The sequence below is a fragment of the Poecilia mexicana genome, unplaced genomic scaffold (assembly GCF_051168715.1).
Source record: "Poecilia mexicana isolate PSO_F unplaced genomic scaffold, ASM5116871v1 scaffold_2, whole genome shotgun sequence".
Classification (NCBI taxonomy): domain Eukaryota; kingdom Metazoa; phylum Chordata; class Actinopteri; order Cyprinodontiformes; family Poeciliidae; genus Poecilia; species Poecilia mexicana.
The window spans coordinates 38946251-38972060 of record NW_028263371.1 but is presented as its reverse complement, the minus strand read 5'-3'; the positions used below and the strand labels follow the sequence as shown (position 1 = coordinate 38972060).

The 25810-nt window shown below is 37.5% G+C and overlaps 1 protein-coding gene across 1 annotated transcript in view; it reads left to right on the top strand.

Moving 5' to 3' along the window:
- Positions 1-1156: 1156 nt before the first annotated feature.
- Positions 1157-25810, top strand: part of myo16 (myosin XVI) — a 117288-nt gene continuing 92634 nt past the window's right edge. Inside the window, exons 1-2 of the mRNA XM_015003060.2 lie at positions 1157-1254; positions 20973-21233. Of these exons, the coding sequence (XP_014858546.2) occupies positions 21008-21233 (226 nt within the window). The 5' untranslated portion in view covers positions 1157-1254; positions 20973-21007. The remainder of the gene's footprint in view (positions 1255-20972; positions 21234-25810) is intronic.

The window sequence follows — 25810 nt, the reverse complement described above, 5'->3', positions numbered from 1 at the left end:
TAGTCTTGTTATATTTCCTGTCATTTCTGTGAGTGTAGATAAGAGCTCTGAAGCAGGGGATAATTTCAAGGTAAAGTAGAAAGTGAGACCCCAGTCTAGGGGAAATTTTCTCAGATTTAGATTGTAGACTCCCTCTGGTGTGTGTGTATCCCTCGTAATTTCACGCTTCTAAAGGACTTCAGTCCCAATATTCTTTGAATGTCTACCTTCTCCCCTCAATCTAATAAACTTTCCGTCTTCTACCTTTACACATTAGGGCCATATTTGAAAGTTTACCGTAGACCATGGCACAGAGAGTTCATAGAATATTTCAGGATTTTTAAAGTGACAGTTTGTTTAAAGATTAGGAAGAATTAACTTCTTACTCCGCGGCTGTCATCTTTACTTAGCATGAGTCCATAGTAGCTTATCGTTTGCTTTGTCCTTTTTGAAAAGTGTCTTATAAATGCAGCATTGTTTATAGAAAGTAATCATTAATCAAACTTTGCTTGGAGACTGCAATCCCAAGGAGGAGCTTTGTGGAAATAGACAGCGCTTTGTGTGAGCAAGCATTTAGGAATTCCCAATTCCTAGCATAGGGAGATACAAGGATTTCTCAAACAGGCATAAATAAATAAATAAACACTGCAAGTATGTGTTTGGTGAAGGAAAATAACATGATGTAATGCTCAAAAAGTCTCTTTTACATAATGCCCTTCTTCCCTTCCCTTTTAAATTTGAAAATTTAGAGGATTGCTACTTAGATTGAAACTATCCACTTTAGTTAGTTTTGAATTTTGGTAAAAAATAATTTTACTAAGATAGTCCTCAAGGGCTACCTTCAAAACCAACTGAGTGCAAGTTATTAAACCAGTTTTCTTAGTTTGTTGTGTCATTTACATGCAGCATAATGTACAACACAAATCACACCAGATAATCACTCTAGCGCCTTTAGACCATGCTGCCTACACAGAATAGATTTCCATTGTAACTTCATCCAATTACTTTGCAAACCTGATGAAGGTAAGGCAGGACAACTCTATAAATGTAGCTCTCTTATCTAAGTTTCATAGCCTCTGCTCACTTACCTTTAAGCCCAGATTTTTGTGACGTATCGAGTCTGCAGGAATAAAATTGCCATCAGCAGGTGGCGCCAAACACGGACTAAACCTAGTAGACCACGAGCAGAAAGGCAAAGCAAACTTTGTTTGAGGACAAAACTGTTGCTCTTCTTGTTTGAATATTTTCGTAATCAAGGAGTTACGAAAGTGTGTGGTAAGAAATGACCAAAATCTATTTTCCTATACTTTCCCTAAAAGTGACCGAGGAAAAAGCGTAATGCGCATGAGCATTCGCAGTATTTCGATGTTTAATGGCTACAGGGATTAGGTCGCACGCATGGTGCCATGGTTGAAGATTGTAGCACATAAAATCAGGAGTTCGGGATGCTGGTAACATTTGAATAATTAAAAGAAAACCTAAAAAACAAAGCAATGGTGACATTATACACCATATGGCATAGTACACCATGAAAATGAAAACACGTTCGTCGATCCGTTTGTATCCCGACTGAAGTGACTGAATTAAGGTGAGCTAATTGGAAACAGCTGTGAAGTGACATGCAATAGATTACAACAGATGGCAACAATGAATAATAATGCGCAGACTAGAAATACGCTAAAATATAAGCCAAGAAACCGAGCGTTATCATTTCCGGTTTATGTATTTATTTAATGTTCAGGAAAACTTAAGGTAGATATGATAAAGATTATGCTAGCCTAATGTGTATTTTTTAAACTCATGCATCATGCATTGTATTTTCATCCAATTAGAAATAAAAAAATGTTGAAGTCTGTAAAATGGCCCCAGCTCCTACCTGGCAGTCATCATCAGCATAATGCTTCCACGCTTACAACAACAATTTTAAGTATGATAGCTACAGCAATTAAAACTTATGACAATGACCCAAAATGGTGAAAAGATGCTTTTTTTTGTATTTTGCCATGATAGGTTCACAAAATGATTTTTAATGAATGTTCTGCCTTTCTAAGTGATAGACTTGTACCTTTTACAGAGGTCACTACTGTAGATTTTTTAAAAAGCAAACATTCTGCCTTGAAAATAGACATTCTTCTTATATTCCTTTTCAAAAATGAAACGTTACAGTTATTTCTTGTAATTAAAGTAGAAGTTGTTTCCAATTTGTAGTAGAATTTGGGCTTTGCACAAGCTAATTGTCAATCAGCTGATTTTTGTGGAATTAATTTCTCATAGGTATAAAATGTGTTTGTCCTCAGGCTAGCCAAACACTGTTCTATCAAACTAAAATATCAAGAATAAATCCATAGTGTGTGGTATTCTTATTGTATTTTGACTTATCGTGAAAAGTAACAGAACTCTCACAAACAAAATCAAAGAGAAATGTGGTGATTACATTTTATTTGGTTAGATTTTAATATACAAATTAGGTAAATTCCAGTCAAATATTAAAGTGGATGTAATCCATTTTAATAATAATAATAATAAACTATTTTAGTAATTTAATTAGGCTAGATTGTTTAATTGAATTACTCAAATTTAGTGGCAACATTTGAGTTTGCAAATTAATATGGCTCAGTGAGGTTGATTTGGTGTGCTATACATTAAATGTCATCTGCTTTCTTTACCTCCAACAAGTTATGTTATTACCCATGTTACTTTTCTTAAGCCTTCTAGATGAAACAACGTTAGGTTGACTTAAAACACAACAGATTGCTTCACAAATTGTACAAATTGTGCAAGAAGACATCTCAGGCCCCTCTTTGAAGTGTTTTACTTCAACAGCACATACAAATAGACAGAGATTGCAGTTTTTATTAGAGTAAAGATTGTGATCTTGGCCAGTTTTTCCAAATCACCTCTCCAAGGTCAATATCAGCATTAATGGCAAAGAAGCATCATGGTAATGATGGTGCTGTCATTAATTATTTATAATCTGACTTAACATTGGATTTGAGGTTGCGTGTGAAGGCAGCAAACTAATACATCTGTCTGTCACCTTTAGTCTCGTAGTTTATGCATTCTTTTTTGTGGTGAGCAGAGAAATCTATTTGATGGATCAGTCAACAACTTTTTCAGTTTTTTTTTTTTTTGTTTTTTTTTGTTTGGCATGACAAAAAAAACTTCCGGCGTTGCGCCCAAATTTGCCAAGACACAGAGGCTACCGTAGGTGAATCCAGGCAACTCCCTCTTCTATGAACCTCCTACATTTCTTTTTCTTTTGCTATGAGATAGTGAAGAGGGAGGTGCTTATGAGGCTGAGGGTGTTAACTGCACCCTTCAGATGGAGTAAGTGGGCTGGGCTCACCAGGGTCTGGAGTGAGAATGGGGGGGCGGGTAGGGACGTAGAGAGAAAAAGGCAGATGTACAAGAATGTATACAGTTGCAAGCGGTGGAGTTTCCATGACCACGGGAAGGGGAATGAATGAATGACATCAGAGTGGCAGGAACGTGAGAGAGTGTGAAATTGATTTGTGTAGCACGGGGAGACGATCCTGGCTGGGTTTTCACCACGCAGACACATTTCCCTCCTCTCTGTGCACGGGTGTCTCCTGTGGAAGGGGCTCTCTCTGGTAAGGCATTGCTTTTTTCCTCTTCTCTCATACTTCTCACACTCTTGGTTCATTATCAGAATAATATTGTAGGTGTAAGTGCGATTTTTTTTCTCTTTTCTCTCTTAACCTTGTGGGAAACAAACATGGGTGTATGTGAATGTCTCATTTGCTGCTGCCGATGTGTGTCATTAGGAATGAAGAGAGAGACAGATGTGCCATGCAGTTGTCAGAGTGTCTAAATTTATCACAAGATGCTTATTGGAGAAGAATGTGTGTGTTTCTGGCTGGGAATGAACAGCTGATTGTAGCCAAAAGATCCCTGTGTTCAATCTGTGCTGTTAGTGAATTGTCAAGAGTAAAACTAGATTTTGAAGCTCTTATTTGGCTTGATGTTGTGAGTGATTGTCTGAGAGAGTAAGAGACAGATGACTTGTTTGCTGTAATGGTCTTAGTTGTTGGTTTTCTTTATATTGTTCCTCTGCTTTGCTGTGCTGAAGAGTCCTACTATTTACTTTTGATTCAACATCTTGTCCAGTTTTTCAATTTGAATTGCTAAGACCTATTTTTTTTTCTTTGCTGTTCCACTTTGAGTAAATGTGTTTATTACAAACTTTGTCTAATGGTACTTTAAATAAGATATTACCACACAATGTTTTTATTATTACATTAATTAAGTTGGAATCATATTTAAAGGACTTGTATATGCATTTTTGCATTGTGGTCTTTACTAATTGTGGTCAGGTTTCAAGTTAAAAAAAATGTACGTCTTTATCTTTATATTATAGATAGAGAAATATTACAAGAAAATACAAAAAAACAAACAGACAAGAATAAAGTAGCTAAGCATGCAGCCAACATTTGTCAAAGAATGAAGACTTTTTAATCTGGGGCGTCACTGTCATAAAACTATGGCCACAAATTAAAGTATTTTTATTTCGTTGCCAGTGTTAAATGTTTGATTTAAACACCCTGTTAAATTGTGCTTACTTTAAGAGCGTAACTACATTGAAAATTAAGATTTTATCCCAAATAAAATCTGACAAAGTTTCTCAGTGCATATAACGAAGAACATCTGTCTTGTTATTTTGGCCACACTTACTGATGTGATAATTTGAAAGGACACATAATTCAAAGTCTAAAGTTTGTCTGTTTCTACCACACTTCATGCTGAGACTCAGCTGTGGCTTAATCGACCTCCCACTTTTTACAAGCAGAAATTTACCTACAGGTATTGACAATTTCCATACTTTCCAAAGTTTTAATGGTGGACACATGTAAAGTGCAAGCTTTCAAATTCATTCTCCTCTTTACAGGTTTTAATGTAATAGGGAGTGACTCTAAAAATTTATTGTCATTCATACATAGCATGTTGTGGTTTTAGGAGATATGTAGCTACATAAGCCTTCTGAAAAATAACGGAAAATCCAACTATGATTTGAGTCTTATACTTTTTAATGTCTAAATATTTATGTATTTACTTATTTAAATCTAATGTTTTAAATATTTTATACTTATGGTGATATGCTTTGATATGGATGCTGGTATAGCATTCCAACTCAGGTGTAGCTCACTTTGCATAGAAATGGATGTGGAAAATCCCCTGAATTGACCCTTGCATGACAAAGAGGTAACGTGAAATGATAAAGACTAGAAATCACAGCAAAGTCGATCAAAATCCATCCAGAATGGCCGCAGAGTAAAGGCATGTAAGAGATTAGATGAGCGGTCAAAGGATTAACATTTAGGTGATTTATAAAGCATTATCTTTTAATAGGACTAGCAACTGGATTTGGATTCAGAAAATGTTTTTTTTTTTTATTCAGATTTACAGCTAAATCTGCACAAGGCAACAATTTTATCGAAACATGGCTGTTTTATTCAGCAAGAGTATAGAGCGGTGAGTACTAACCGAGTTCAGGATCATAAAGCATAAGGGTTTAAACTCAGCGGCGGAAATATTATTTTCAGAGTAATCGCCATGTCCAGCATCGGCTCTGTCGGAGGGCTCAGAGCATCCATTATGAATGAGGGAAGATGAATATACATGAAGCTGCTTCCTACAATTTAATTTGAAACTGAGTAAAAAGAAATGACACTGCCAGGTGTAGGAGACTTAGCTGCAAGGTGCATTTGTGCATACAGTCATGCTCTAAGAAACTTCTTACCCATGGTATATTTTAAAGAGAGACCAGTGAAGTTAAATGGTTTGAGGGCAGACCATTTAAGGCTATGCTGGCATGTCTCTGTTTAAGAGCTCAGTTGAGTGCATGGATGCCAGCTTTTAGGCAGAATCACTGGGGGCACAAGTGGGTCAGTAGTGTAGAGCAATAGAAGAGACTCAGACTTTTATTTTGTCTAAGCACAAAACTTCCCCATGGCAGCAAGCAATCCATCAAAGTTTTGTGTTTTTTTTTCCCCTTTAATGTGGTAAGTAATAATGCGACGCTAGATCTAGGCCAATGCACTTGAGAGCTTCTGAGCAAGTTTGGTTATATAGTAAATTTTGATATATGTCTCAATCTTTTCCCATTTTGCCATGTCACACTTCTGTGATATAAAAATAGTAGGTTTATCACAGACCAACACACAATCGCATATCAGATTCATGAAAATTCAAGTAATCAAAGAAATGACATCAGGAGCAGTATTGTTTGACCTGGAATCCAGAACAGTTGTTCTGGAAATGGATTGTCTCCAGGCTAGGTCGATAATTAGCATTTTGAAGACATCTCAACATTTTCTTTCTGTTGCTCTCAGCAGATAAATAGGAGCATGATGCGAGCTGTGTAATGTTTTTCTGTCAAACTCACTCCAGCTTGTCTTACTACACACATCATTTTTCAAGTTTTGTTTTTCCTCTGCCTCCATTATTCTGTGTTTTTGCTTCTGGAAATTACTTCGGCGAAGCCAGAACCAATGGTTGAGAGCAATGATGACAAATGTCTGTGAGAGATGGAGCAGCACAGAATGTCACTGTTTGTGCACATTTGCTCAAAAGAACAACAGAACAGGCGTCTTACTGATGATTGGTGCTTGACTTTTGGAGGAGCCCTGTGTAAAGCTTGTGAGCATAAGCTGAGTGGTAATGTGGGCTAGTGTTTGGAGCCAACTGTGCACAAGTCTGTCGGCTGACTGTGACTCACTGGAACAGTGTTTGTGCGTCTGCCAGTGGCCATTGGTTTCATCCTCAGTCGTCAGGGAACACAATCATTGAGTAGGAGGATGCTGTCTCTGTGCTGGGAACTGCTTGACTCAAAGCTGTTACGGTGGCTTGTGCTAGTCTTCTTCTTTTTTTTTTTGTCATTGGTATTGATTGTCTCCTGCTGAGGTTTGCATGTGTCTTTTGAGCTCAAGTGTTGTGTTTTGTGCCTGCGTTTTGAAGCTGGGAGCTAGGGGAGCGAGAAGTAAAAGACAGACAAATGCCAAACAAGAGCTGAACTCTCTTCTAGCATGAAGTAGCTGATGGAAGAAAAAGCAATTTAAAAAAAGAATTGATCCATAAGGAAGAAGGTTAGATGCATTGTGGATAAAAGAAGAAAAAGAAAAGAGAGAAATGAACTCATAAGTTATTGTTACAGCTCTCCTCAGTCTCTTCCGGATGTTTCAATTATTAATTTTCTTCATTTGTCTTTCTAATTTCTCCTGACTCTGACGTCTTTCTCTGCTCTTTTTGTAATGCCACTGTGATTTCTTATTTCTCCTGACCAGCAAAGATAAATGGGCTCAATCACCATCCCGATCTTCAAGCAATTACCAGCACAGATGTTACCGCTTTGTCATTTACTCATGTCTTTTGTTGACAGCTGAGTCCTGAACTGTAAAAAAACAGAGGCGTTCAGATTTTTGTGGTATTGAGATATATATATATATATATATATATATATATATATATATATATATATATATATATATATATATATGTGTGTGTGTGTTTACTTAATTTATTTCATTTATTACATTTCTTAGTTATGCGTTATTAATATAAGGTTCCTTATTGCCTTGTTTAATTTGGGTTAAAATTCCAAGACATTAGTATTTATTTAACCAATTTCAAATATTTAAATTTAGATATTAACATTTTGTTACTCATAGCATTAACTCAGTCTACATAAGCACCAGCAAAAAAAAAAAAAAAAAATTGTTAAATTACTTACATTTCAACTCCTTTCCAGTTGTTTAAATAATGCAGTCAAGTTCAGTTTATTATTCAAATTGGTGAAAAGTTTACTATCTAGCAAATCTAGTGGTAAAAGCATCCTCCTGAATGTACACTTAGCAACAGTAAACTGTGAAATTCTTTGAAAAAGACAGAATCAAGTGTATAGAAAGGAAACATAATATTACTTGTAGCAATATTTTAGATGATGATTCCTTCCAAGAAGGTGCAACAGTGTCACAGAACACCAGACCAAATGTAACTCCTTTAAAGAGAAAAAAACTGAAAGATAACATTAGTTTAATCAAAAACTAACAGTGAAAATGGTCAGTTTGTCCTCCAGCAACCTAAGCATATTTCAGCATATACAAAGACATCTCAACATAACCTGAGCCAAAGTTTTAATTTTGGTTAGAAGTAGAGAGTGTATCTGCCTCACAGACAAACACTGGAAGCTGGTTCCACATGAGTTTAAAATAGGAGTTAAATGAGATGTACTTGTCAAAGATGGCACAAGACACAGCTGATCTTATTCACACGAGTCCAAGATGTCTTACTTCAGTTGTAACCCAAACAAAATCCATATTCACACTTGAGTCAGTCAATGCTTAGATCAGGTGCCGTCAGTGCAAGTGTGCAGGGTGAGCGAAGGCTTTCAATAGTGTTGCATCAGATTACGTAATGTTATTATTAGGTCATATCTGGGATACTTGAATCCCAGTTGTGATAATTCTGTAGCCGAGGTGCATGTGTGCAAATATTGTACATGGTATGGTGTCAAATGCACAGTGTGGTAATGCTAGAGCATTATTTATCTGATATTTATTGTTATGATCCCATCGCTGACAGGATTTTCATCGACATTTTTTAAATATTCAGCAACACTTTTCATTCTCGTTTATCTTTTTGTTTGCCTGTGTGCTTTTTTCAACTGATAGTTCATCCAGACATGTAGCTACAGTACACAAACTGAAGTTATAGTAGTTTACCTATAGATTAAATGCTTAATTTATTTACTCATTTGTTGAAATTGGGATCATGTGCAGTAGTGACTTGTGGTAAACTGCAATCAAGTTTTTTTTTCTCTGTTGGAATAAAAATTATTTCTGAAAAGTGATTCTCAGTAGAACCAATAATTTGTCACCTAAAGCTAGCAGTTCATCAGATATTTGTTTTTCATGACATGTCAAAATGTGTTATTTTTAACTCGTCATGAAAGTTCTCAATATTACAAACAAGTTCAGAAACATGCTTTGATTTTGTGCCATCATAATTTCTGCTGGCATCTTGACAGGTTTAACCTTCTGTTCACCTTCTTTCATCTAAAACTGGAGTGTGACTTGTAAAAAATCCACCTTTTTATGAAAGGGAAATTGCATTTCCAATTTCTATACAGATAAATCACTCTCCACGTGGAGATGACTTTATATTTCTATACATTTATATCAATCAGGGCTTTGTTTATCAACCCAAAATACATTTACCAAGTAAACAACAAGTATTTTCAATTAAGCTTTTGTTTAACTAAAACATTTAGTGAGAATAGAAAAAAAATCTAACATTGTGACATACAGTTATGCAACAGAACAAGTAAATGTGAATAAAGAAGTTGTCCTTTGAATTTATATTTTTTGAAAAGTGTCATCAGCGATTGTTACCTTTTTATTTTAAAAAGCAGCCGTGCATGATGGAGTCCTACTGTGTGTATCCTCTTAAATTTCTTCACTCTGTGCATGCCCTCTATCTACCTCACTGCTCAGGTGCTTGACCTAGTTGTAACTGCAGAGATGTGGGAGTTGTTGGAACGTGACATCAACCCATTATCTTGCTGTTATTACATTCACAGAGCACCTGCCTAGCAGCAGGATGTCTCACACTAAAACCGTGTTTTACCTTTTGTCTCTGTGTTCAAGGATGTCACTGTCTGGTATTGTGGTATCTAAATGGCACATTTTTGCTGAGGCTAAAACTATAAAGATTTCACAAGCAACTGCTGGATTTGGATGGAAAAGGGAAAGGTTGACATTTCACTGTCAGAGCTTGTGCTGCGAGGTCTGGATGCCATGAGGGAAGCCTTAATGCGGCAGACGTTCTGTTACCCTTGCTTAAAAATACTGCAAGGGCATTAGAGGTGTCAATGAGTGTGCCGTTTGCATGACTCTGGCCGTGTGACTGATTAAGTCATCACTGTAGTAAAACCTAACCACATATAAACATTGCATACTAAAATCTGGCAGCTGGTTTTTGCAAGTAGATGTTGCATTTGTAGAGCAAATGCAATGGATAGTACCTCTGAACTGATTTCCTGTGACAGGAATTACTCGAGCATCCAGACTTTTTACACACATCCAGCAGCTCCTCAGTTTATATCGCATTCCCTTTAAATCTCGCTCTGCTGCTCTCCTCCTTTCCCTGTCATTATAGTGAACCTCACCAGTTCTATTCCATCTTCTCATGCTCATGTTTGACAGCACTGGTGAAACAGTGGCTTCAGAATATCTCACAGAAGACTGAATGTGTTATATTACCACTAGACAGGCAAGCACCAAATGTGTGTCATAATCCGTCTTCAGCCATGTGACTGCGGGTTAGGTTAAATTGTTTTTTCACTCATCCAACTCTTTCTCTTTCTCAATCAATCAGTAAGTTAGTCTTTATTTATAGAGGTATTTCCATTAGCATCAAGGGCAACACAATGTGATTTCCTTAAAAATAAGGTGCAACTAAGCTACAGCAAAAAGCCAACAAATGAAGAGAAAAACAATGTTAGACACGGGAAAAATAAATGCACCTAAATCTGTATTTAGGTGACCTGGTTTTGAAGGACAGAGAAAATGCAATTCATTCAAACTGAGTTTGTGTTTTGTTTTGTTCCTCATAGTTCGATCGTTATGTTCACATCTTCCCAAACAAACCACACCAAGCAGAGAAACAAACCAGATTTAGTTTTAAACAGACCAAACACCTTATATGTTTGGTCTGGATGCTAAGGAAAACATCCTTAGCATCCAGGCCCTCGCTTTTTACTGTGCTGAAGGCTGTCGCTGGGAGTGCTGGTTAGTTTGCTCTTTTGCAGTTTTGGTCATTTCATGTCCAACTTTTTTTACTTACTCCTTACTCCATTTATTGTTCTGTATTAACCACACTTGAGTTAATTCTTGATACCCTAACTTGAGCAAACCTTTGTAAACAAGATACCGTGGTGGATGTGAGTTCAGGGGCTGAACTTCTCATGATATGGGAGATGTTACAAAGTAGGAGTACAGTTGCAAAGGAAAATATGCCAGAATAATGATAATTAACTTTTTTTCTTTTCTCTTTTTTTTACAATGTCATACATTTTGATTGATTTTTCAAACGATAAATTCAAAATAATTCATAAATTCACAGCTCCATGACAAATTAGATATTTTAGTCTTATAGTAATGAAGCCAGGAGGCTTCAAGGTTACGTCTCTTCAGATTAACGACAACAGTCTAAATGTCAACTGGACTAACATAAGATGAATAATATAAACCAATCAAACTATAGAACTCACATTTATTTTAAACAATTAACTTAAATATCAACAATATAAAACTTCACTGTTACAAAACAATCATAATATTAACACAAAAAAATTTACGTTTTCTCCTTGAAACAGGGTGGCCCATCTTCCTCAACGTAACAGGTCTGTGTGGAAGCCACTTTTTGCTCTGAAAGATTTTAGCAGAACAAACATTTTTTTTAGGACAAAGACAAAGGGGCAGTCATTAAATACTAACTGAAAGAGGTGAATATCTGTATCATTATTTTATATGTCCTAAAAATATGTAATTGTCATTACTTTGTAGGGATCAATCTTCACTGCGATATTGGAGGTTTTTTTTGTTGTTTTTTTTTGCCAAATCTGAATCTTTCTTTTTTCTATCGTAATTGGTTTATAAAACAAACAAACAATAAATCATCCAACATCTAAAAATATTATTTATACACAGAGCAAGTGCCACATTAACATAAAATATTAAGAATTAAGACATTAACATAGAGTATATATACAACCTAACCAACATAATAAAAGATTCATATACCTACCACTGGAATAAAAAACAGCTGCAGACTGAAGACTTTCACGTTGTGCTTCAGCTGCTCCCACCTTTCCAAGAGCACGATTGCGTTCTTGGTTCAAGAACTCAGCCCTTTGTTGGGCAGCTTTAAGTTGACGCTCCTTCCTCTCAAGGACGTCGAGCGCCATTTGGAACGCCTCAAATGTTTTCTTAAATATGTGTTGCCTTAACGCCCCACCATCAGGAGAAAGGTACTGCAAATAAAAAGCAAATTTCATTATTCGAAACATTGCACCATTAACACCAATATTTTTTTAAGTTCCTTAAAAATAATAATTAAAAAAAAACTGCAAACAACACTTCACATCCTTTTCCTGAAACTAACATACAATAACAGTTTCCAGTATCTACACACCAAACAGAGACTTCTACATGAGATCCTTTCATTTAACAGCCATCATCATCTACAACTACTGTCTAAAACCCTTGTATAAAATAAATTAAAGCTGCATTTAATTACACCTGACAATATTTGCACCTTTCTGATTTAGGAGCAAAGTAAATGCAGAATTATTGCTAATGCTATTGTCATCACAATGTTTTTCAATGATATCAGTCTTGGATTTCTTATGTCATGCATCTGTACACCCTGACAATCACATTTGTCTATGTGTTGATGTGTAGTTGTCAAGCCGTACCATTATGGTACGGCTTGACAGCATAGTTAATTTGGTAACAGTTTCCAAATCATCGTTGGGCATTTAACCTGTCATTACGCCAAAAGCCGCACTGCAGCAGCCTCTGCTCTCTCTGGCTGTAGCTATCGTTCTGTCAGGTTTAACGCTCCACCTCTCTAGGAATCCTCCTTTCACTTGATTATCTGTCTCCTGCTCCCTCTACTGTATCTCTTCCATTTTCTCTTCTGTTATGCCTGCTTTTTTTTTTCTTTTTTTGCCATCTCTCCTGTTAGAATCCACATGAATAAATCTGCCTCTGCTTTTTTTTTTTTTAGCTTAAAATGTAGAGTGCAGTAGTATGCCGATGCATATGCGAATGTTTATTGAGGGGAACATGAGACTAAGAGAGTGGGAGTGTAAGGAGGGAAGAAGCATTGCGTCATGGGGGTGTGTTGAGCGGGAGGAGGGATGAACCGGCTGTCTGTCAGTGACGCCAGTGGAACACGTGCGTTGACTATGGCAGGGAAGACGTCGTGCAGCCCGTTATCTGGCTGTGGGCGAGAGGAGGCAGAGGCAGCCGCAGCTCTCTGTTGCTGACTGGTTGATAGAGGGGTTGTACTGTATGGCTGTGTGGGAATGAGTGTATGTCTGCGTGAACGCGTGCCGGTCTTAGACTGTGTGCATGTAGAGGCTGCATGAGCTGCAACTGGAGCTGCTGCTGCTGCTGCAATTGGTGAATAATGCAAACAGGGGAACCGGAGTTTGGATAGCATGGAAGAAACCAGATTAATAATGCATAGTGCCGGTTACGAGCTCTGCATTAGTTAGTTTTCCTGAGACCTGTGGCTGCCTAAAATCTGCCTGACTCTCTGACTTCCGACCTTCCTGTCTGCCTGCTTGACCAACGCAGAAATGTCTCACTACCATTTCATCAAATGTTGTAAGTAGCCATTCAGAGGACCTTTCCTGTGCACCTGATGCCAATTCTGTTGGATTTTCTATTTTTTATAGTCTCTCTGTCTTTTTTACTGCTGGCCTTGTGTTAATAATTAATATGCTTAAATTTATGATAATTATGCAGCAAATTGTGGTCATCCACTTGTCAGGGAAGCACAGTCTGAACTTCCAATGAGCATTTTTGTGTCTTTGGATTGTGTGTGTGTGTGCTGTAAGTGGGTGTGTGAGCATGCTGCAGAGGAGCCGCTGCAGATGTGAAAAGTTGACCAGTGAATGCGGCAGGTAGCGGCAGAAGGAAAGAAAGATGAAACGGAACCGCAGAGGTGCAGAACCCACGAGTGTCTGGTATGTTCATGAACCACAGACGGACCAATCCAGAGAGAGGATCGTTTTAGTCAGAGAGAAGGACAGATGGAGGGAGACTGAGGGTCGCACTGGAGCGAGAGGCAGAAAGGCAGTGATTTAAAAAAAAAAAGAGATGAAAATGGGATGAGTGACATTGTGGAATGTGTCAAAATGTTGCAGAGGACTCACAAGCAGGCTCCGAGGGGAATGTGAGAAGGACAGTGTGGGATTTGAGTTGTAATGACAGGAAAAAAGGAAGAGAAAAGGGAATAAATGAGTTTTATAACCAAGGTGATGCAGCTTAAGCCCCCCCAAAGCCTCCTCCATTACTTCAAAGGCACTACCCCTACTTGTCTCTCACCTTAATCCATCCCTGTTACTCTCTTGTGTATAAACGGTTTGTTTTTCCAAATGTGCATGTCTGCAGTTTTCCACATCACAGTGTCCCATGCTGCTGTCTGTGTTATTAGCTGGAGCCTGCTTGTTCTACATGTAATCAATAACTGATGGCCTGGAGATGGGATGGCAGGGGAAGACGGCTCTTGCTTTCTCTCCGTCTGGCTGAACCCTCCTATTTTGCTCCAATTCTTCCAGTTCTACTTCCTATCGGTCTTTCTGTCTGCCTCTCATTTATATTATATTCATAAGTCCCCAGCCTCTCATCACACAACAGGAACTGTCAGTGTGTGATCACTTTGTGCAGACCATAGTCAATTTAGAGATTTTCGAAGAAAAAATTGGACAAAGTTTAAGCTGCAGTGCAAAAACATGTTATGAGAATCTGTACATTTTGTTTTTAAATAAAACTTCCAATGTATCCACACCACTTGATTTGTTTCACAATCTGTCGCCATAAAGCAGCACATAATTTTGAAGTGGAAGAATTGTACATTAATTATACATATATAATTTTAAAAGTATTGTCTACGTCATTTATTCTGAATCCCCTGATTAAATAATTTGTTGTGGCCCTTTTTGTTCTTGTACCCATCTCCCTACCAGCTTTGCATATCTGGGGATTGATGTTTTTTGCCTTTCTTTTTTGCAAAATAATGAAGCTCTTACTGATTGGGTGAAGAGCTTTAAAGTCTTGCCACAGATTAGAAGTTGAATTAAGGTTTGGAGTTTGACTGAGCCAAACAAACACGTGAATGAGCTTTGAATCAAACCATCCTAATATTGTGGTTCTGGTTTTATGTGTAAAGTTGAACCTCTGTTCCAGTCTCCCAGGTTTTGTCTAAACTCAAACCAGCTTCCCTGTCTGATGAAGAAAAGCATCCTCACAGCAAGATTGTGCCACGACCAGACTCATGATTCAAACTCCACCAGATGTCCAAAGCCCTGAGTAGAAATTAATTTGGGGATCACCTCTTAAGTCTTACATCCACTACATATGCTTTTATTGTCCATGCTGATTCTTTACCACAGCTTGTTCATTGTTGAGCGTGTTTCAAGCAGACTTCATACAATGTTTTTATATGAACAGTAAGATTTGTGGAGTTCTTTTTGTTATTTTAGTTCTGATTTTGGTGAGGTTTTTGCTAATTGTCAAGACCCACTGATTTTTGAGATTAAATGTAATCTCCAATGAATTTCCTATTCCCTTGCACCAATTTCTTCTTTTAACAGGTCAGAATTTAACACGCTTAGGTGATCAGTTCACAAATCATAAAGGAAGTATATAGTCCCACTGCATACAGCAGCTCATGGCTAATTTGGCAGGACGGATAATGTCACATCTTGAAGCTCAGAAGAAACCGTTTAAACCATGCATTTAATATTTACATCTTTAGTAATGTAATTTGGCTTACGCTGTCATCATCTTTGTGTGCTAGTTTTAGTTGGCCAAATCTAAACCATTTGCATAACCTTAAAATATGCCTCAATCTGCCGTGCATGAGTCATATCCGCACCAATGTGTCTCCTTACATGTGGTTTGTTATATGCAAGGAGTCTAAAGGATTATGTAGCTGTATCCTTGAAAGGCCTGTTTAATAAATGGTCCCTGAGTGGGTCCAACAGTGAAGGATGCAGACCAGTACAGGGAGCTAAATCAAGAAAAATACGATCATAAAGCATAAGATGGAAGCGAGGACATAATTTCACATGTCATATGGCTGACAATGCTGATTTAGTCCTGCACCAACTTTTACTGTGATAGGAACCAAATACAACGTGATTTTTTGTTTTTTTACAAAAATTAAAAGAAGTGTTGAATTTGTATCAGTTCTAAAATATTTATAATACATCTTACCTTTGCACCATTGCAAACAGACCAATTAGAAGAATTACACATTAGCTTTTATTCATGTACCAACTCTTTTGTTGGTGTTGGTTTCAGTCTAATTAAAGGTTATTTTCAGGATACATTTTATTTTATGAGTGTAAGATATGCTTGAAAATACAGTACAAAATATACTTATTATATTCACAAGATCTTTCCCCCAGTTTCAGTGACAAAATGTCAGAATGCGTCCTTTGAGAGAGAACTGTTACTACGTCTGATCTGCCGATGTTAAAACTGTAGCATAACTACAGTTTTCCTGAGCAAGCAGCATCGTTCAGGAAACAAGGATTTTCATATAGGGCTTTTGCATCATGTCTTGCCTCCTCCATACTCGGAGCAGATATCTTTCCACACCCCCTCTCTTGCAATTCAGGCTGGGATAGTGTCTCCTGCAGAATGTCTTCCACTGTGGAGTAAATGTGAGAATAGCAACTGCTGAAGAAGACGTGTGTGTACATCTTTGTGCAAGTGTCTTTTATGTAAGATTTCTGTGATCTCCAAATCTCTTGCATGGTGAGGACATCTTCTTATACCAGCCTCCTCCACAGATTTTCTGTCAGATTTAATTCAGAACTTTATTTAGGTCATTCTAAAACATTGAATGTTAGGGTTAGGGTTTTAGGTCATGCTGATTCTTTACCCTGAGAGTTTTTTTTAAGACCAAGCTGATTGGTGATATATTTATAAGCTAAAAAAAAAAAAAATCATGTTTAAAAAAAAGTACACTAGGCCACTAGGCCACAATGGTTCCACCACCGTGATACACCGTGAGCAAGCTGTTTTTAAGGTGAGCAGCTGAAGTGAACCGCTGTTACAGCCCTGATTGAAAAGCAACCTAGAAACACTCATCTCAGCTGACTGGTGCAGGGGTAAAGAAGTGTTGGAGTGTTGGTGATGCAGTTACAAACTACCTTTGTGCTGCACATTTTTGACACATTATTTTTTTTTTGCCATTAGGGTAAGATATGCTAAGACAGAACAGAATATTAGACTTTAGCATGGGTGGATCCTACAGTAGTGGTAAAACTAGAACTTAAAAAAAATATATATGTGACATGCCATTGATGTGTTGAACCTTTTAGAAATGAAGATATTTAACCCACATTATGTGTCATGCACTATATCAATAACAAACTCATTTATACTCTATAAACTTCATATATACTCTCCCCTGTGGGTCATTGCTTCCCTCGTTTTTGAAAGCTCATGTTGAATATTACCGGCCGGATTTGTAATTTATAAAACATCAGAGGCAAACCAAAGATGGGCTTAGCTTTGGAGGCTGATGATGGAAATGTTTTATGAAAGAGGCTTCTGTCGCATGTAAAACACCACAAGTACTGGTCTTCAAGGGGCAGAATCATACAAAATCGACTTTTCTGAGCTTTACATCATGTTATAATGCTATTCCCTTATCAAAAACATACATGGTGCTTTGCTTTGATTCTTTCATCCATGTTTGAGATATCCTTTAATTTCCCATGGCAACTATTTAGCTGTCCAAAGTGCCTGGCTGGACCTATTCTGGTTGGACTTATTCAGTTTGTACCCTTCTCCTGCCTTTAGCCAAAGCATGCAAGCAAGCAAATGTCAACAAAATAAACTTCCTTACTGGTTAATCAGATTCAGTATATTTAATTTTATGTGTGCCCTAAAGGAGACTGATTCTTTAATTGGATCAAAAGTTGCTTCAACAAACCACTGGTCTAACAGTGTGTACTTGTATGCAACTGTTATTGATGCTTCTATTTATTTTTTACATTTTCTCCCTACAACATGTATTTTAGTTTAATTTTACAGAGTATGCATAATATTAAAGATGTAAGATTTTTAAATAATTTATTATTATTAGTCTGCATCATAAAAACATTGTATTATTATACTGTCCTACTATGCATCTTGCTTTATCTTTGATCTCTCGCAAACTCATGGTTTCCACACCATAAAGTGCTCTATGAATTGCGAAACCTTTTTCAAAAACCTTTTGTAATTCATCTGCTGTATATGAACAACTCTTCTGCTGTTGATTCTTCGGATCGTTCAAGTGAAAATGTTATTATTGTAATTAAGGATTTATATCCGTCATTGATACAGACCATAGGACTGCTGAAAGGATCTAAAAAAGATGGATTGTGAGTGAAAAAATGTTGAACTGTTGCAAATGGCTTTACAATGAATGGGAAAGGAAGCGCAGTTAGAAAGTGCTGTTTTTAAGATTTTGCACTATGTGTGTGTGTTTGTGTATGCTCTGAGTGGCAAGCTGAGATACAGTTAAAAGGAAACAGTTTAAGAATCTGGCATCAGCAGTGAAATAATGAGCTTTACCTTCTTACACACCCTTCTGTTTGGTGCCTGAATACAAAACAGCTTTTGCTTAGACTGTTTTTTTCACAGTCTAAGCAGACCAGATGGTACTGATGCATTGTCTGGGTGATGTGTGTGTGTGTGTGTGTGCGTGCGTGTGTGCGTGTGTGTGTGTGTGTGTGTACTAGGGTTGAGAGGGCAGGTGTTTGAATCAATATGTAGATGCTTATCAAAAAAAAAAGGCAAATGGAAAGCCAGTCCCTTTGTCAGTGAAGATGCCCTGATAAAGATCTCCACAAAACACTCTTGAGTCTTTATGAATGTAAAAGAACAGCTGCACGATGTGTGCTGCGTACACAAAGGAGCAACAGTACACTCACATCTGTTTGAGGACTTTTGGGGACATTTCAATTTGCGCTAATGTTTTACTTTAATATCTATGGGAACTTTCAGTAAATTGTACCATTTTTCTTATAATACAAGAACACATAAGAGTATCAGATACCAACTGGACTAATGGGAAATGTACCGTAGAATAGTGATCAGTTTTCACAGTGAACTCAATAAAGTTACAGTAACACTGCTTCTTGTAATTTTTCAGTACAAATAAATACCTGGGTGACATATTTTGCGAGTTATTTTTTCTAAAAAGTTTCATTAATCTTATCTTAACTTTGTGTAATTTATGAGGGAGACTGATAGACTAAAAAAAATATTCATAATAAAACAAACATTTAAAATCACTCTGATCTCTTATATTAGACTAGACATATGAAAAGATGATGCAGTAGTGGGAAACAAACGCATGTGGTTGGACAACATGCTGCGCTTCAAAAATGTCCCAGATTCCAAACCTTTGACCCGATGAGCAGGCTGAAAGAGAGATAATAGAAAATAGCTACTGCGTTCTCAGACACAGACAGTGGAGAGACTGAAATGCTCCAAGGAGTGAAGCATAATAAGATTCAGGAACAAAGAAGCAGGAGAGAGAGCTTTATGGAAAACGAATAAGATATAGCAATAACAGGGTGAAGTTGGGCAACTTGGTGAGTCACAAAGAAAACATGACATGCCGTGTCTCTGCAAAGACGTCTTCATTCACATATTTTCTCTGTCCTCTGGGCTGGCTCTGACCTGAATTTGTCAAACCAGTTGGGCTATGAGCTGCAGCTGGCACCCCGTGTATACCCTGATCAAACATAGCAGCATGACCACCTGTCTAATATTAAGCCCTCATTTTGCTGCTGTGGTTTCTGTCGTCCAGCTGTCAAGTAGCAGATCTTTTAACTAAGTTTGTAGCTGTGGACCAAGCCGTCTCGGTGGAGTGAGAGTTAGATACAGGAGGGTTCCTCAACCCATTCCTTGGTTTGATTCATCGGAGTCCGTAAAGGACTGTCAGCAGCAGCAGTGTTGGGTAATCCCAAACCTTGAAACTTCTGCGCATTTTGAGTCAGCTGGCTGTAAGTAGGCTTCTCCACTTTAACCTTCCTTACAAGAAACACAGATTTTCTCTATTTGGAAATATTTTTCAACCCCCAAAACACTGACAGTCATTGCATTGCATGGAGATTAAATGAGCACCATCTCCGCTCTAATTAGAAAGCTGCAGTCAGCAAACTATAAGCTTCCTGGCAAGTTGATTTCAATAAAATCAATATAGACCACCTCATAAATTATTATTTTAAATGTTTTAATCCTGATCTATTGAAACCGCTGCATTTTAATAAAAGGTTATCAGTCTGAGAATTTCAACCCAGCACAAGTCGTGAGCATGTGCTAGAAATTAATTTGACTGTTTTCCTCATGTCACCATTGTTTAATTTTTTTACTGACCAAATTTTTGGTCTCAGCACTTTATCTAGGAAGTTATTTCTTGCTTTATGATATATTGTAGACTCTGCCAGGTTTCTCTTTAATGTTTTTTGCTCCACCTGTCAGTGTTTATTGTAATTAGTATCCATAAACATTTTTTTTTTTGCCAATTAGTTCAATTTCAACTCTAAGTAATGTTTTTTTCCCCCCAATATATCCATGTTCCTCCAGTATTTCCAAAAACTTTTATTGTCATCTCACTCTTAGCCCACCTGCTGTACCTGCTAATGATTCAGGCATAACAGTCTCACCAGCTGCTCATAATGTGATCTGTTTCACTGAGCAACAGGGAGATTATGCACAGTCAGTAGAATCATAACACTGCTGGGATTGGAGAAAACAAACCATAAAACACTGAAATGCCTCACTCAACTCGTCTCAGGCCAAACAGACAGCAAATATCTTTCACAGTAAATATGCTAAGTGGTTGCCCACACATAACAGGCCACCTGGTGACCCTGATATTTGAACACCTAAACAATAACGCAGATGTACATCCCTGCCTAGAGGTGATCCTCACAGTGTCTCATCTCATTCAAACAAGCTTTTTTTCTCATTGACTCCCTGTCAAACTGTTGAATTAACACCTTGGATAGAGGTGCTTTCATATGACTGACCTTCCTTACTTCTTCGTTAATAAGGCTTGTGAATAGATTTGATTTTAAATATTCATTAAAAAATATTAACAGTTCTATCAACATCTATCACGTTCAATGCCTTAACACTACTCTTACTTTCTGTCTTTTTTCTCATTAGGTTGTTTCCAGCTATGTAACGTTTTCCGTCAGAACATGGAGATAGACCAGTGTCTGCTGGAGTCTCTCCCGATTGGCCAGCGCCAGCGGCTGGTCAGAAGAATGCGCTGTGACCAAATAAGGGCCTATTACGAGAGGGAAAAGAACCTACAGCGGCAGCAAGGTGGAGTCAAAGTTCGAGTCCCGTCCAGGAAGTACCGCATCCGCTTCAGGCAGTCTGATGTCATTCAAGATGCCATAATCCGCCATGATGACAAAGAAGGTGTGTGTGTGTCCGAGTGGTACGGTGCCTCACTATTGATACATTTTGAATACCGGGCGACGGTGCAGTTCGTGTTGTAACCAGTGGGTTGCAGATTTGAACCCTCGCACCGTCTGTCTCAGTTGTGTCCTTGGACAAGACACTTCATCTACCTTGACTTCTGGTGGTGGTTTACACCCCTCTGAAGTTTTTCTACAAACATTTAGCCTGGTGGTGCCGGTGCATTCCAGCCACGTTTCTGTCAAACTGTAGCTGAGGCTACAGTGTAGCTCAGTTTCTGAACAACTGAATGTAGTATAAAGCATTTCCACATTTTATCACATTACAACTACAGACTTAAACATATTTTGTTAGAATTATGTTATAGACCTACTCCAAGAGCATTCGTGATCAAACGGCATCAAGAAGACCACAAGAGACCAGTCAAAAAAGAAAAGTTTAAATTGGTGTTATGCTATAAAATATTAAGCCTTGAATATTTCACAGATTACTTTTCAAATTATTATCCAAAAATGGAAATGGTATGCATGGCCTCCCACCTAAAATGATCGGCCAGGGAAGAAGAGAACCTGGTCTTTTATGAAGAAGTGACAAGACAAACGTTATTATTGAAAAAAGCTGAAAAAAACTGTTGCAAGGTACTGTGCGTATTTAGGAGTGTGCATGCCTGTTAGTATGTAGAAAGCAGGAGAGCACATGTTGACAAATGAGTGACAAACTGCATCTGACTCGGGCAACACTAATGCAGGAGTTGTGAGCCAAAACAGAGCTGCTCACTGCAGCACAGCCAATTTGTTCAGCTGGAAGCTGCCCACTCAACTGAGGAAAGCAGAAATAAGCTTTTATCCTTGTTCAAACTGTCCTCAAGGACAAAAGTACCTGAGGATTTCTGATGTTGATAGGAGAAGGTGATTTTGAGGAACACGGCTTTGCAGATAAAACAATCTCATTTTCTTTATTTCTGCTATACTAAGCTGTTCTGCAAATCATGCAGTCTTTAGACATAAAGGTAAAGTTATCAAGATAATATCTAACAGTCCTTCTGTTGCTTTAATCTGGCTGGCATCAACATAAATCATGCAGCTGTAATTTGTACAGTTAATTTAGCAGTTTTTCCAGTTAAATTCTTATTCCAAGATTTTATCAGGAAGCCAGGGAAATGGAAGCTACTCTCATTTATTCCACCTGTAAATGCATTAATACAGTATGTCTTGGGGAAATTTTGTTATCAGTTTAGTAAGAATCAAATAAGGTTACAAAGATGTGCTTTGATTCATAAATGGGATTAATCTTGTAATCAGCTCATTTTCTTTTGGATTAGAAACTAATTTAATCAAGAAACTTGTAGTTGTTTTTCTTTTATTATTTTATAGTCAGTGTTTGTTGCATTTCATTGTGGAGTTAAAGCTAAAATTACACTAATGAGTTTATATGTGTGTCAGCCTGAATCTGAATAAGCAGGTCAGAGCTTAACAAAAACTCAAGGCCTGAACTGCTGGATTTCCGCTTTGAGCAACAGCTACAATATTACTCTTAGTCGTTTACGACAGAAGAAAAGAGAGGAGCTAGGTGCCCAAGTCCGGTGGGGACAGCTCATTCGTTCATTTATCTATTGCTACGGTAACGAGACTTTACAAGTTTTTCTCTGACGATCTATTAATTCCTCCTCCATCTCAAGCTTGCTACAATGCAGCTCGCTGTTAAAAAAACGCTCCCAACACTGTTTTTCTGAGATTATTTTGTCAATAAACTTGTGAAATTCATAGGGACTTCACGCTCCACTCTGTGAGCCATTGATTTCTGTCCAAGTTCACTGGCTTTCTTTTGTTTATGACGCTGGTTGCCAGTCATTTGCCCAGCTGTCGGGACATATCTGTGTCTCACCAGCACTCTTTGCAGGTCAGTGTGTTAATCTCTTCACCCTGGCTGCCTGTCTATGGGTTTCAGCTGGGCTCCCTGTGAGCAGCTGGTGTGCTGTGGCATTGACCAGACTGGCAACGGGTTTCTTGGCTCAACATGAATCGGTTAACCCTCCGCCTGGTTGCCCAGGCGTCATGTTGGTGCTGGTCTAGTACCATTTGCCATTCAGTGTGATTGATATCTGAACTTTTCTTTGAGTTCAAGGTGGGACAGATTCTTGGAAAAGTGTGTTGCTCCTGTTAGGACGCGAGTTACTATCAAAACAAAATAGAAGTAAGTTGGTGGGTAACTCAAAAGTTACCCATCATTATATAGCTAAATATGATAAATTAAAGCATGGTTGTTTATTAAATCTATGCTTTCGTTCCTTTATACCCCTCTAAAACTAAACTAAGGTTTTTCTAGTTGTGTTTAATCCATAATCCATTATTATTTTGCTCATGTTATAATTTCAGTGTGAACCATTTCACTACAACACTAAGATAAACATAGAGGAGCCAAAAGAATAAACATGAATTTAAAGGATATAAAAGTTTGGACATTTTTTTTATTGGGTTTTGAGCCAAATGCTGTAACACTCATCCTTATCAAAAATGATTTCTCAGAGGGACACAGCATGTTGCTGGCAGAGTGAGCAAATTGGAGGAGTTATAATTTTTTTGTTTTCAAATTAACATCCACAAATTAACAAAACATGTTTTTTTGTCTGCCTTCTTGTTTGTTCTGTTGAGGTTATGCCAAAATGACATGCTGCTGAGTTTTGAGGAACCACAAAAGAAGAGTGTCAAAAATACATAAACCAATAAGTATCTCCTCGTGTCCCTTAATGTTGAAGCAGCTTCCAGCTTAATGTTGCATTGACAAACATGCTGCCAGGAAACTTGCAGACATAAACGCTCTGCTGTCGAACACTGAGTAGGAGGAGACAAAGGAGTGAGTGAGATATGGAGCCAGAAAAAAGTGAGGCTGTGCTCTTACTGGATGGTTTTGTTGCCTGTAAATTTGCTTACAATTGGTTCAGCTTTTGTTGTTATAATTACCAATGACAGATAATCATTCAAACATCATTCCTGTTTGCTTTGTAGATATAAAGGCCCAGACTAGCATCATACTAGACCGGGTCTACTCAGGGAGACCATAGACTTCAATAACGAAGTTTCAAAATGTCCGAAAATGAATTTATCTGCTAAATACTCCTCAATCTTGAATAATAATCAAATGTATTATATTTTTGTTTGTTTAAGTTTTTGAAAGAATTCATTAGCATGCTTATTCCCAAAAGTAAAACATGTACATTATCAGTCAAATGTGCAGTAAGTCCTTAATGAATATTTGGGTTGGATCTGAATATTTTCCTTGGTTGAAAAATTTAAAACATTACCCAACCAAACAGTTATTCACATACATATTTTATCTGTAAACTTAGCCAAATTGGGATTTGTTCTAATCATTTTAGTTGTACAGGAAGTAAGATATGGAGAGATGAGATAAAAAAGTTAAAACAAAAAAAAAAGAAAGAGGAGTGGGGAAAGTCAAATCCAAAAAGTAGAGACTGAAGGCCAGGAGGCATCAGCTGAGGGAGATCATTACAGTGTTAGGAAGAAAAATAATATCTCTCTTTTTGCCTGGATTGGAACATTGCAAACCTCATCTCCTTTCATTGCTATCTATCACATACAAGCATTGCCTCAGCTGAATTTTGACGTTTGGTGAAATTGGTTTTCCCAAATTAGTCTTTTAGCTGCATCAAAGTCAGATAGACGCCCACAGAAATATGAGTGAAGCAACAGCAGCTTTTGTATGCACTTGCACTCAGTGTTTAAGTCTGATTTTAACTGAATATTTAAGATAAATGCTATTCTGGGAGTTAATAATTAATCAAGTCTTATAATTGGGGTTGCCTCAGTTAAAGTACTTTTACAATTTTTCTTATTGTCCACGTAGTGCAGCTAAAGCCTATTTAAACTCACTTTGTGCTATGAAGTTATTAACTTATTCAACAAACAGACCTCTTACTTTTTACTTCCACTGGATGGTTTCTGTATGTTTTTTTCCTGCAATGTCAGAAATGTATACATTTTTAAATGTAAAATAATCAGTTTAAGCTTTGTTAAATAACTTTTAACAAGTCTGACCTGGAATATCTATTTCTTTGCCATCTGTTTCAACAGTAAAGGAAAAGACCTTAATACATTAACGAGGTGTTCATAATATGCACCACATAGCAAAAACTTTCTCAAAGAGATAGGAAACGGTGTGACAGCAGCTTAAAAATCAAGGAACATCGCAGAAAGAAGCTCATAAGGCTCACACAGTGGAATTTAATATCTTTCCATTTGACATTTGTCTGAGCTTCATACTCAGATATTTCCCCACTGGTAAGATATATCACCTTTGCTTTTCAGCCATAAGCATTTCTGTCCTCTTGTGAAGAGCAAAGCAAATAGAGGTATTGTTAGTGGGACTACGCCCAACTCCCTGCATTAATTACCCAGTGCTTTTCCTGTCTGTCTTTACAATGAACAATGTATTTAAGTGCAGCTAAATATATATTTGTGGTATTGGTTGTGGCACCAGTTTTTTTTGTCCAATTTGTTTTGCAGTAGCGTAAAAAAAGCCTCACCACTTTCTTGATAATTGTTTATAAATTCATTATG